This window comes from Epithele typhae (assembly GCF_022376455.1).
Source record: "Epithele typhae strain CBS 203.58 chromosome Unknown BXZ73scaffold_9, whole genome shotgun sequence".
NCBI lineage: Eukaryota > Fungi > Basidiomycota > Agaricomycetes > Polyporales > Epitheliaceae > Epithele > Epithele typhae.
The window spans coordinates 664,585-675,475 of NW_025954200.1; the positions used below are offsets into that span (position 1 = coordinate 664,585).

Here is a 10,891-nt window from a genome sequence, read left to right on the forward strand (position 1 = left end):
AAACGCAAGAGGCGGCTGATCCTAGCTCATGAGCATTGCTCTGACCGCCTCCCTACCAACCCCCGCAGCTGGACAGGATCTACCTCGTCATCCACGTGTGCCTCACGCGTCAGAACCATGTATTTATACAGAGATTTAAGAGTCTGCCTTCATCTATCGGAGCGCCGACGGAACCAGCTGGAACGCGTTTCTTAGTGGGTTCTTACACACCCCACTGCCGCGAAAACAGTTTGTGGACTATACCTCACACGCTTACGCTCACTGAACTCATCTGAGCTCAGACGGGGGCGGCGACGATGATGAGTCTGTCGTTCATGACGCAGGTCATCCTCTAGTCAAGGTTCAACGTTCAGTACGGAAGACGGTGCATTGCAGGCAGTACTCACAGACCACAGGGATACAGCTGAGACATAGTCCGTTAGGCTCACATCAAAGATCCGCATTACGAGCCCGAGCTCGTTATCGCAGCGTCGTCGCATCGCCCCTCCTCCTCGCCCGCGCCACTCCACTCGCGAGCACATTCCACCATCTCTTCCCCGCCCGCTGTTCCCCCTGCCCGCCGTCCCCGCGCGCCCGCTCTCGCCCCCCGAACCCAATATCGGATATGCTCACCGAGACGCGCCCCTTCCGCGCAGGCCTCCCACCCGCCCCCGCCCCCGTCTCACCCCGCACGAGCGGCAGGAACGCCTTCCAGACGTGCTCGTCCCCTCGTCCTCCGTCCAGCACCCGCCCGCCCAGCATCGCTCGCGCCAGTCCCACGCGAGCCGCGCCTCCCAGTGGCCCGGCATGTACGCGCGGCTGCGCAGCGCGACGACGCGGGGCGCGTACACCTCCGCGCTCGCGCCGCGCGCCTCCGCACACCTCCGCGACGCGCGCGAGCTCCGCCGCGCCCGGGTCCGCCGCCCGCCCCGCGTCGGGGCTCACCTTGCGCGCGCCGGACATCTGCACGACGACGGTGCGGAGCGCGGGCCACGGCGGCGCGGCGCCGTCCGCGCCCGCGAGGAAGCGGCGCGCCGCGGCGGACTCGGTGCCGTCGTCGGACGCGACGCCGAGCGTGCCCGCGGTCGACGCCGCCGCGGACGCGTCCTCCGCGCCGCGCCGGAGGGGACGGCAAACGCGGGGGACCCGTCCGGGCCCGTGACTGGGGTCTCGGGCTCTTGGGCGGGCGGGACGCCGAGGAGCTCTGCGAGCACGGGTGGGACGCGCGCGGACGCTTGCGAGACGCGGAGGTGGGTGAGGGCGGGGGCGAGCGTCGTCCAGCGCGGCAGGGTGCGCTCCCAGCCGTGGAGCTTGGGGCCCGTGCAGACGACGTGCAGGTGGGTGAGAGCGGGGAAGGTGGGTGGGGCGGAGGGCGAGAAGTCGTTGGCGACGCCGTAGAAGTCAAAGTCGGAGGGGTCGTTTTGCCCGGAGACGAGGGCGCCGGGGCCCGGCGCGCGCACGAACGCGCGGTCGTCCGCGAGCAGGGTGAGCTCGGCGAGCGCGGGGAAGCCGCCGTCGGGGACGCGGAGGAGCGGAAGACGGATTTCGGCGCACTGAACGAGGACGAGTGAGCGTAGCGTCGGCGCGGCGAGCGTGAGGAGGTGAGAGAGGTGAAGTACGGCCTCGGCGTTCCATACGGTCTTGGCTGCCTCCCAAGAGTAATGATCTTGCGTCACTTGGAATACGAGCGCTCGTTCGGTGCGCGCGTAGTCTTTCCATGTTCGGAGCGAGCGGGGCGGCGCGTCGCACGTCGGAGCAACGAAGGAGAGCAACAAGTGGCGGATTGTGATCGGAGGGGACGGGGTGCTGGAGTCCGATCGCGTCTGGGCGAGGTCCGGCGTAGAGTCACGAGTCGCCGAAGACGCGGCTAAAGAAGGCGTCGGTGAAGATGGAGCGGGCGCAGAGCGGCGGTGCAAAGTGGTGGTCGCAGTTGAAGTCGAAGTCGGGGCGGGGCTTGAAGATGAGGTTGGCCGTGTGACGCCGAAGCGGCGAATTCGCTCGACGCAAATGAGGAAGTTTTTCACTTCGGTGATGCTCGTGAGCCAGACGGTGTGAAAGCGGGTTAGCGCAGATAACGCGCGGAAACTGCGGGAGGTCCGTGCGAGTGCACAACCTCCCGCACCACCGTCGGTGCAAACGAGCTGGAAGATGAGGTGCCAGATGTCGAAAGGGATTTGGTCCATGGCTGACATGATGGGTGTCGAGGGAGAAGGGGAGACCTGCACGGCAGCCGTCGTCGGGGAGAGCGGGGGGGAAGGCGAACGTGCTGCTGGCTGCGTCGGGCGACTTGAAATATCATCAGCGCGTGCCGTGCGAACCGGCCAAACAGCAGATCATCCCGCGACCGAGGAAGCCTGATTGGGTTTTCAGAACTACTCATCCATCCATTACCCTTGACTTTGACTGCGAAGCACGCGCGGCGGCGTCGGGGCGTAAGGAACGTACTCGCATCTCAAGGTGATAGATTCGAGGTCGGCGGCAGGCGCTTCCAGCCGGGGCTGTACTATCTTCCCGTTATTCATGGCAGGTACATGGACATAACGTCCCCCAGACTGAGAAGCCAAAGGTAGTTGCTTAAGTTACAACCTAAGGGAGCCGCCGACGAATCGCGGGCAGGCAGTTCGACGCACCCGGCGTCTGCGCTCCCTACCACGCACCCAGATCCATGTCATTCACTTCAATCCTCCGGAGTTGTTTAGAATAGCCTTCCCGCCCTCCGCAAACCCCTTGAGCACCTTGATTTCTTTGCCGTCCGGCAGTGCTTCTTCGACCTTGGCATACGTCTGGGCGAACCCGTCATAGATCTGCGAAGAGCCCTCGCCTACGCCGTCCCGGACGAACGTCGAGATCTCTTCCATCTCACCCACCCAGCGGTACGCCTTCGGGAGCATGCCGGGGATGCCGCCAGCAATGCGCGCCAGGAAGGCTGGCTGTGACTCTCCGAGCTGGTGCAAGAGCGCCTCGGCAGTGGCGGGGGATGATGCGTGCGCGGCTGGCAGATTCGAGTTCGAAGTTTAGCTGGGAAAGCCATCAAGAGTGGCGAATCTTGGGGAAGGCCGACGCGGGGAACGTGGCAAGACCAGACTAGACTCACCAAGGATCATGGTCGTCGCGATGCCCAGAAAACCCTTGGTGATCCCCTGTGCAGCATGGTCAGTTTCGCCATAGCAGATTTATCACAAGTAGACCGGAGATCGGACCGCACATCGGGGATGGACGTGGGATCAGGGGGATGTGCCAATGCATCCAGTGGAAGAGCTGATGTACACACTGCATATATGCGCAATAGATGGAGATAGAACTCACTGCATACGACATTTTCAGCGCACTTGCATCACCCACACCGGTACCTTCGCCGCGTAATGGCTCGACCCTCAACCCGTACTTCTCCAAACCCACAAACGCGTCGAGTAGATCCATGTCCTCAGCCTCGGCGGAGGCGTAAAATGCGGGGTTGTATGTGTCCGTCGGCGGCCCACCCACAATACCCGCGTCCACAAACCGAACGCCAGTCCCGGTGAACACCTTCGCGACCCGCTTCGCCGTCTCGGGGCTTATGGCGTTGCAGTCGACGAACGCGAGCTTGCCCTTCCTGTCTTCATCCCGTACGAGAGCGGCTTTGAAGCTCTCCGCGAACGCGAGCGCAGAGCTTGGGGGAAGTATGCTGAACACCCAGTCGGCACGGCGCGAGATGTCGGGGAGGGTTGCGTCAACCATGCCGGCAGCACGGGCGCGCGCGGCGGAGGCGGGAGAGCGGCCGGCGAGGGAAGTGAGGACAGAGCAGCCCGCTCGAACCAGACGGGCACCAACGGCGGCACCCATGGCACCGGGGGCGATAATGGCGATGGTGGGGGCGAGCATTGGTGTGGTTGGGTGAGCGTGAGGAAGAAGAGATATCGAAGAGATAAGTTTTTTATATATGCACGACACCCAGAAGTACCGCATGGGACCGAGACCGGGAGATTAAGCAGAGAGCGCACCCACATCCAGACTCCTACAACAGCTGCGTCTGCACAAACATGTGCTTCTTGGGGCTCATTGACGACGGCGAAGGTCTTGGGGGCGTTGAGTACTTGAGTGCTGTCCAGTAGTCACGAAGCTGAAGTGCGCATCCGGACTATGTAATGACTGGGGATCGGCGTCGAGTGACGCCATGACGAGTTCTCGCGATTGGGGGCGTAAGAGACAAGTAAGAGACGACCACCTTCATAGAGAGCATGATGGAAAAGCAGACACAAGCCGGGAGCGCCAAGCTTTGTCTGGCACCTCTGTCAGCGGGTCGCGTCCTGTCGCGTCACGGTTTGGTCGCGTTGCGGACGCCCGCGCCGCGCTGCGCTGCGCCAGGCCACGTTTTCTGACCGCGCAAGCGTGTCCTCTGTGAATACCGCGATCTCATGTGTTGTGCGTAAGTTGACATGATGCTTGCTCTGTTTCCTTGCGGGGTTTCACTGACGCTTCTTCACAGGCGCTTCATTCATTCCACCACATGTCCTGCACACTGCCCTTCACTCAGCTGGATCCGCCCTCCTCCATCCTCGTGGTCCTTGCGAGCCAACTCGATGCTAAGTGGTGGGAGAATACGCACGACCCTGCGAATAGATTGCATCCAGCTGCCAGTTTTCAAACGGGTTCACAGGCTCCGGGTTCATCGCACGCGTGGTGACTCCAGCAGTTGTTCGCAGCACAGAGAAGTCGGATTGCCGCCGTGGAGCGCGTCCGACTCTCGAGCACGCATATATGCCCTCCGGGTTCCATACCCGTGGCGTGCGAGCCTGCTGTCTCTCCATCCCCCTGTCCATCCAGCTGGTCCCTGTCTCTTGTGCTGCTTCGCTGATCTCACAGCGACCGTCCAGCCAAGATGAACATTTCAAACGAGCTCCAGTCGGACTTGACCACAGAGCAACGCCAGGAAGCCTCCTCCCAGGGCTCTACGAACGAGAAGCATGTCATGATGGAAACTGAGGCCATTGCGGCTGAAGACGAGATGGAGCTCCAAACTCCTGATATGTGCGCCGGGCTTTCGCTGCTCTTCATCTCTTCACTGATCTATAGTACAGCTCTCGGCCGTTCCCGCGGGACCCTAACGAGATGGTGGAGACTCACCAGCTTACGCTGAGGTGCGCATGTGCGCACTCTCTGATCCAGTCGTGCTAGATCCTGAAGTCTGAGAACTAATGCAATGCAGAGCGATCGTCGTGGGGTGCTGCCTCGGCGCCGTTGGTATGTTCATGAGCTTTTGCCTGTGGGTGATTCACCGAGATCCCTCGTGCAGTCGGTGCTTCCAACATCTACCTGGGTTTGAAAACGGGTTTCACCTTCGGCCCCCAGGTATGACTACCTACGTTCCGCTCGCTCCTATATGCTGACTCGACAGCTTTGACAGCTTTTCGGGGTAAGCCTTCCGCTAGTGCGCTATTTCTTAAGGGGGAGTCACTGATATGAATTCAGGCTATCTTTGGATTCGCCATCATCAAGCCGCTTTCCCGCGCGGTGCCCGAGTCCGGCATCCTCGGACGTCTGCTTGGAGGTCCCTTCGGCCCCAAGGAGAATTGCACGGTTCAGAGCGCAGCGACAGGTGTGCCCTCGGTTTCCACAGCGGCTCCATCTCCCACGTGCTCACGAACTATCATCACTGCCACACAGCTGCTGGAGGGCTTGGCATCCTCTTTGTGAGCGCCGTCCCAGCGATGTACCGACTCGGCCTACTTTCGGCCCTCCCGAAGCAAGACATTGGCAAGCTCATCGCGATAACGGCGTGCGCCGGCTTCTTCGGTGTATTTTTCGTCATCCCGCTCCGCAAGTACTACATCGTCAAGCAACGGCTGACGTTCCCCACGCCCGCGGCAACCGCGGTCACGATCAACGCGCTGCACAACAGCCGTACGGGCGCGACCGTTGCGAGGAAGAAGTCCCTTGCGCTAATGTACGCGTTCGTCCTCGTATTTTGCTGGAAAGTCGTGAGCACATACGCGCCTGGGGTGGTGAGTGCTCTCACCTTCTGTCACAGCGCATGCGTGTCTAGCGATCCGCTGATGATATTTCTAGCTGTTCGACTGGCACATTGGATGGACGCTATACCGCATCGGTTTCACTAGCATTATTGCCTTGGAGAACTACGGTTGGTACATTGAATGTGCGTATACTATAATTACGTTTTCACGATAACGTGGCCTAAATCCTTCCTACAGTCACGCCTGCTTTCTTCGGTGCCGGTATGCTATCTGGATTGAACGCCAGTTGGAGTTTCTGTGAGTGTGATTTCCCGCAGCATCGACATCATCTGACACAGCGCATACAGTCGGTGGCTCAATCTTGGCATGGGGCATCAGTACGTTGTTTTCACAGATGTTTGTTCCAGTAATACTAATCACGCTCGCAGTCGCACCTTCTTTGATCAAGACCGGCCGTGCTGTTGGAGTCTCGATCTCCGATGAATTCCCACTGGTATCCTACAACGCCTTGTCGTTCCCACACCAGTCGGACTTTACTCAAGCCCCGTCGCCGCGCTACTGGATCCTCTGGCCCGGTATCATGATGATGTTATGCTATTCCTTCACCGACCTTGCTATGAACTCTGGTTTCATTTTCTCCGGTATGCATGATTCAACCCTCCATTTTCCTAGTCACTCATATCGCGTACCCCAGCCATGCACCACATGAACCCGAACCCGAAGACATGGTTCAAGCGCGCCGACCCCGACGCCCCAGTTGAGGACGATGAAGATGAAACCCCCGTCGAAGATCGGGTCCCGACACTCTGGTGGACGACCGGCTTGCTCGCATCCGTGATCATGTGCTGCGCGATCCTTGCGACGATCTTCCACATGAACGTCGGAGAGGCTCTTCTCTCACTTATCCTCGGCTTCCTGTTCTCTTTCGTCGGCGTCCAATCGGCGGGCACGACCGACGTGAACCCTGTTACCGCCGTCGCGAAGGCCTCTCAACTCATTTTCGGTGGAATTGGCAAGGGCGCAGGCCTGAGCATCGCAACGGCAGAGACCGTCAACCTCACGGCGGGAATCATCGCTGCAGGGTCGGCAGCGCAATCCACCGATATGACCGGCGACCTCAAGACCGGTTATCTCCTCCGGGCGAAACCTCGCAACCAGTTCGTGGCACAGCTTTGCGGAGCCGTCGTCGCCATTTTCCTGAACGTCGGCCTGTTCATCCTGTTCACTACTGCAAGCCCGTGTATCTTGTGCGTGCCCAGGTGCTTGATGGAATATTCTGAACCACTAACGCTCTTCTCTTTCAGGGAGGCCTCGGCACTGGAGTGCACGTATCAAGCTCCCAGTATCGCTGCATGGGTCGCAGTCGCTCAAGCAGTGGCTCTGCCTAGCCTCCGTACGTCCCTTTCTACCTTCTCTTCCACGCATACTCACCGTCTCCTTGCACAGCCATCCCCAGCTCCGCCGGCTTCACCGCAATCGGCCTCGGGGTCTTCACGATTGCCTCCGTCGTCATCAAGCACCTCTGGGTGCCGAAGCGCTACTGGATCTACATCCCGAACTGGAACGCGGTCGGGCTCGCGTTCGTCGCGCCTCAGATCCCCTTCTCGTTCGCTATGGCCGTCGGCTCGCTCTTCAACTGGTGCTGGGCGCGCCGGAACCCGAAGAGCTTCGACATGTACATGTTTGCGGTCGCGGCTGGCATGCTCGCTGGTGAGGGCCTCGGAGGCGTGTTCCAGGCGCTCTTGGCGGTCGCGAAGGTCGACGGGTCTGGTGAGTGTGGTCTGGAAGTTGTTGGGATGAGTTACTGACGAGTCATGGTAGTCCATGGAACCGCTGTCGGTTGCCCAGGCTTTGAATTCTGTGGTTGAAGGGCTCGGACTCGACGCTGAGTTGAGGATGTACAGGTCAGGTGGATATATTCTTGGCTGTATGAACTGTACGACAGCTGATGTATAATGGTGTTGGGGAGATGTATTGTTTTTGACGAGACCACCATACTACACCACGAGCCAAGTGCTCGACGTGGAAGCACGTGGCACCGGCCCGTGCGTGAGAAGGCTGGCTGAGCGACAGAGGCGTACCACAGGATACCATCTCCACTTCTGACCGTGTTATGAATGGTCTGCGGCCTCCTGAGCTCGAAGCATGATGCCGGGGCCCGAGGCTCAATGCATACCTCAAACTTCTCAGAAGACTATTGCCTAGCTTGGACTGTCTGCTTCCGTATCACGCACTGCTAGAGCCTTGACCAGGCTTCCTGGAATCCTATGGCTTGCAGGTGCGTCATGCGTGTGTTATTTCCTCATGCGACACTGCTGAACCCTTCATGCTACCGACGGGGCCCGCCCGTCCTCGCGTTGCCGGTCCACGCGACCACGTAGAAGCGTGGTCGTCACGGACCGTGCCGGCGCTCGTGGAAGCAAAAACGATCTGCTGCTCCGTTGTCGTGCTTCGTCGCGCATCTTCAGGCACACAGCATATGGATATAAGTCTGTGAATCCGCGGGCGCATCGCGGCCTCTTTGAGCAAGCATTGCAGTTCTCCGTCATGATTCGTCAGTGGACAACTCCCTCCGGCGCGGCCGTCTTGGCTGGTCTCGCCTGGCTCCGTTTCGCGACCGCGATTGCTGTCCCTTCCACGCCTCCTTCCGGCTCTGTCACTGTCGACCCATCTCTTATCAGCATTTCCATCGAGTTCTTTGCTTTCCCTGGTTATACGAACATATCCGGCACTAACAACTGCTTAAATAACCTCGCGGACCTACGTGGGGCCACACCCGCGATCCGCATTGGGGGAACCACCCAGTGAGTCTTTCTTTTTTACGTGAGTATCTTGCCCTACACTCATTGTTGTCACGCAGGGACCGTGCAACCTATGATCCCAACCTGCAATCTGCCGTCAACTATACCGTCGCCGACCCTGCTGATGCACCTGCCAGTCTCACCTATGGACCGTCTTTCTTCACTCTCGCTGGGAAACTCCCCGTGGACGATGTCACGATTGGCCTGAACCGTCAGCTCAACCACGAGTCGAACTCGCTTGCTGCGGGCACCCTTGCCCTGTCAGAGATGACGAACTTCTTTGCCGTCGAACTCGGAAATGAACCAGACTGTGAGTAGATCCATACCTTTCAAAAAGTTCCGGTTGCTAACAATATTCACTTGCAGTATATTCGTCCAGCTCTCCCATAGCCGCGAACACTGGCTGGAGCAACTCCATCGACATCTCGAACGAGGGCAAATGGTTCACCGACATGGCACCTACGGTCTGTCTGTCTCTAGGTTCTCATTTTTTTTCATACTGAAGAGCCGTTTCATAGCTCGGAAATGTCTTCCAAGGCGCCGTTTACCTTAGTTGGAGCACTGCGACCTTGGTTTCTAGGATTGGCAGCGCGGCACTCAGTACTATCAAGTCAATCTCCCGGCATTCGTACCCGCAGTCTGCGTGCAATGGCGCGAGCACAAATCTCACTCAACTGATGCGTCACCCGTGAGGATATCTTGTCCTCATGGTTCATGAGGAGAAGCTCTAACTTGCCGCATAGAGGCATAGTGTCCTACGTGAATCAATTCAAGACCGACGCAAACTCCTCACGCAGCGCTGGGAAGCATTTCTTCTTCGGCGAGACGAACTCGGGCGAGTATCCAAAGGAGACACTGGGTCGCTAATATAACTGATTTATTTTCTCCCCACAGCAACATGCGGTGGTGGCGGCATTAGTCCTACGTTCGGAGCGGCGCTGTGGATTGTCGATTATGCCCTTCAGAGTGCGCTCATTGGCGTTGAACGCCTTTACTTCCATCACGGCACGATTGGCAACTGTGTGAGTGCTAAAACCTCCTGCTATCGCTTGTCTTGCGGCCTCTACGGCTCCTTTTTCGAGTTTGCTGCATGATGCTGATGATTATCTCAACAGGCCTACTGCTGGTGGGGCAAGCAGGCAGTATACTCACCTTACTTTGGGGCCATCTTCGTCTCAGATTTCCTAGGCGCCGACGGCGCGACGCTCGCCCAGCTCGACGACTCGACGAGCGACATCGCGGCGTACGCCGTCTACTCCGCGTCCGGCGCGCCGCTCCGCGTGCTCCTCTCCAACTCCGCCTACTTCGCTGGCACGGGCGCGCGCGCGAACGCGACGGTCGCACTTACGACCTCCGGGCTCCCGAGGACTTCGGCGCGCGCAAAGCGTATGACCGCGCCGGACGCGACGGCGCGCGCGGACCTAGGCGCGCCGGTGACGATCGGCGGCAACGGGACGTTCTCGGCGGACTGTGTCGCGCAGGGCACGCAGCAGATGGAGGAGGTGGCCGTAGGCGATGATGGGAGCCTGACGGTCTCTTTGTTGGCGTCGGAGGCGGTCATCGTGTACCTGTGAGCAGGGACTGATGCGCGCCTCAATTCAAATTGTAAAGGCTGGTCGAAATTGATTTTGAAGCATGCATGTGTAAACACCTGACTAGTAAGGCTCTAGTAAAACTTGAGTAAAACTAGTCCACCTGTACCTCACGTTATCACAATCAATTGATCTGTGATCACCCCCCCGGGGTGATTCCCTTTCCGGTAACTGCGAACGGCTCTAAGCCTGCAAACCGTAGAGCCTCTACGGAAAACGATCAAGATACCTTGTTGGGAAACATTAGAACGGGGCGCATGCCCAAGTCCCCCGCCCCCCTTCCCCGACGTCCCCGAGGGCCCGGCCCAGCCCTCCTCCGCGCTTCTCCGATGCACGTGAACGGATCCCGCGCCGCGCCCCCTGATGGCCGCCTGGTCACCGCCTTCCGCCGTGCCGCCCGCCTTTGATGGCCGCCCTCTCCCCCCTGCTCGCCGTCCCCGACGACGAGCTCGCTGTTCGCGCTCTCCCTCCTGTTCCCCTCCCCCGATTCACGCCGTTCTTTTTTGTATGTACTTGTATTACTAATGCGCATCTATATACATAACTCGCCCTTCTGAGCCGTGCTCTG

The 10,891-nt window shown here is 59.4% G+C and overlaps 4 protein-coding genes across 4 annotated transcripts; 2 read left to right on the forward strand and 2 right to left on the reverse strand.

The window, feature by feature from the left end:
* Positions 1-277: 277 nt before the first annotated feature.
* BXZ73DRAFT_88754 (uncharacterized protein) lies at positions 278-2,162 on the reverse strand (the record flags this gene model as incomplete). The annotated part of the gene is made up of 5 exons (XM_048025072.1): positions 278-329; positions 697-851; positions 925-1,086; positions 1,143-1,802; positions 1,959-2,162. The coding sequence occupies 5 exons, from the start codon at positions 2,160-2,162 to the stop codon at positions 278-280; spliced, it is 1,233 nt and encodes a 410-aa protein (XP_047880546.1).
* A 489-nt stretch (positions 2,163-2,651) lies between these two features.
* On the reverse strand, positions 2,652-3,840 carry BXZ73DRAFT_88755 (6-phosphogluconate dehydrogenase C-terminal domain-like protein; the record flags this gene model as incomplete). Its single annotated transcript, XM_048025073.1, has 3 exons — positions 2,652-2,971; positions 3,074-3,119; positions 3,286-3,840. 3 exons carry the CDS (start codon positions 3,838-3,840, stop codon positions 2,652-2,654), a joined length of 921 nt encoding a protein of 306 aa, XP_047880547.1.
* A 997-nt stretch (positions 3,841-4,837) lies between these two features.
* Positions 4,838-7,798, forward strand: BXZ73DRAFT_98970 (OPT oligopeptide transporter; the record flags this gene model as incomplete). Its single annotated transcript, XM_048027847.1, has 15 exons — positions 4,838-4,986; positions 5,037-5,096; positions 5,165-5,199; positions 5,252-5,307; positions 5,363-5,371; positions 5,428-5,554; positions 5,623-5,960; positions 6,025-6,112; positions 6,168-6,227; positions 6,278-6,307; positions 6,359-6,571; positions 6,625-7,177; positions 7,235-7,323; positions 7,377-7,700; positions 7,752-7,798. 15 exons carry the CDS (start codon positions 4,838-4,840, stop codon positions 7,796-7,798), a joined length of 2,178 nt encoding a protein of 725 aa, XP_047880548.1.
* A 679-nt stretch (positions 7,799-8,477) lies between these two features.
* BXZ73DRAFT_88757 (uncharacterized protein) lies at positions 8,478-10,305 on the forward strand (the record flags this gene model as incomplete). The annotated part of the gene is made up of 7 exons (XM_048025074.1): positions 8,478-8,734; positions 8,791-9,041; positions 9,098-9,195; positions 9,250-9,419; positions 9,475-9,566; positions 9,626-9,753; positions 9,847-10,305. 7 exons carry the CDS (start codon positions 8,478-8,480, stop codon positions 10,303-10,305), a joined length of 1,455 nt encoding a protein of 484 aa, XP_047880549.1.
* Positions 10,306-10,891: the final 586 nt, after the last annotated feature.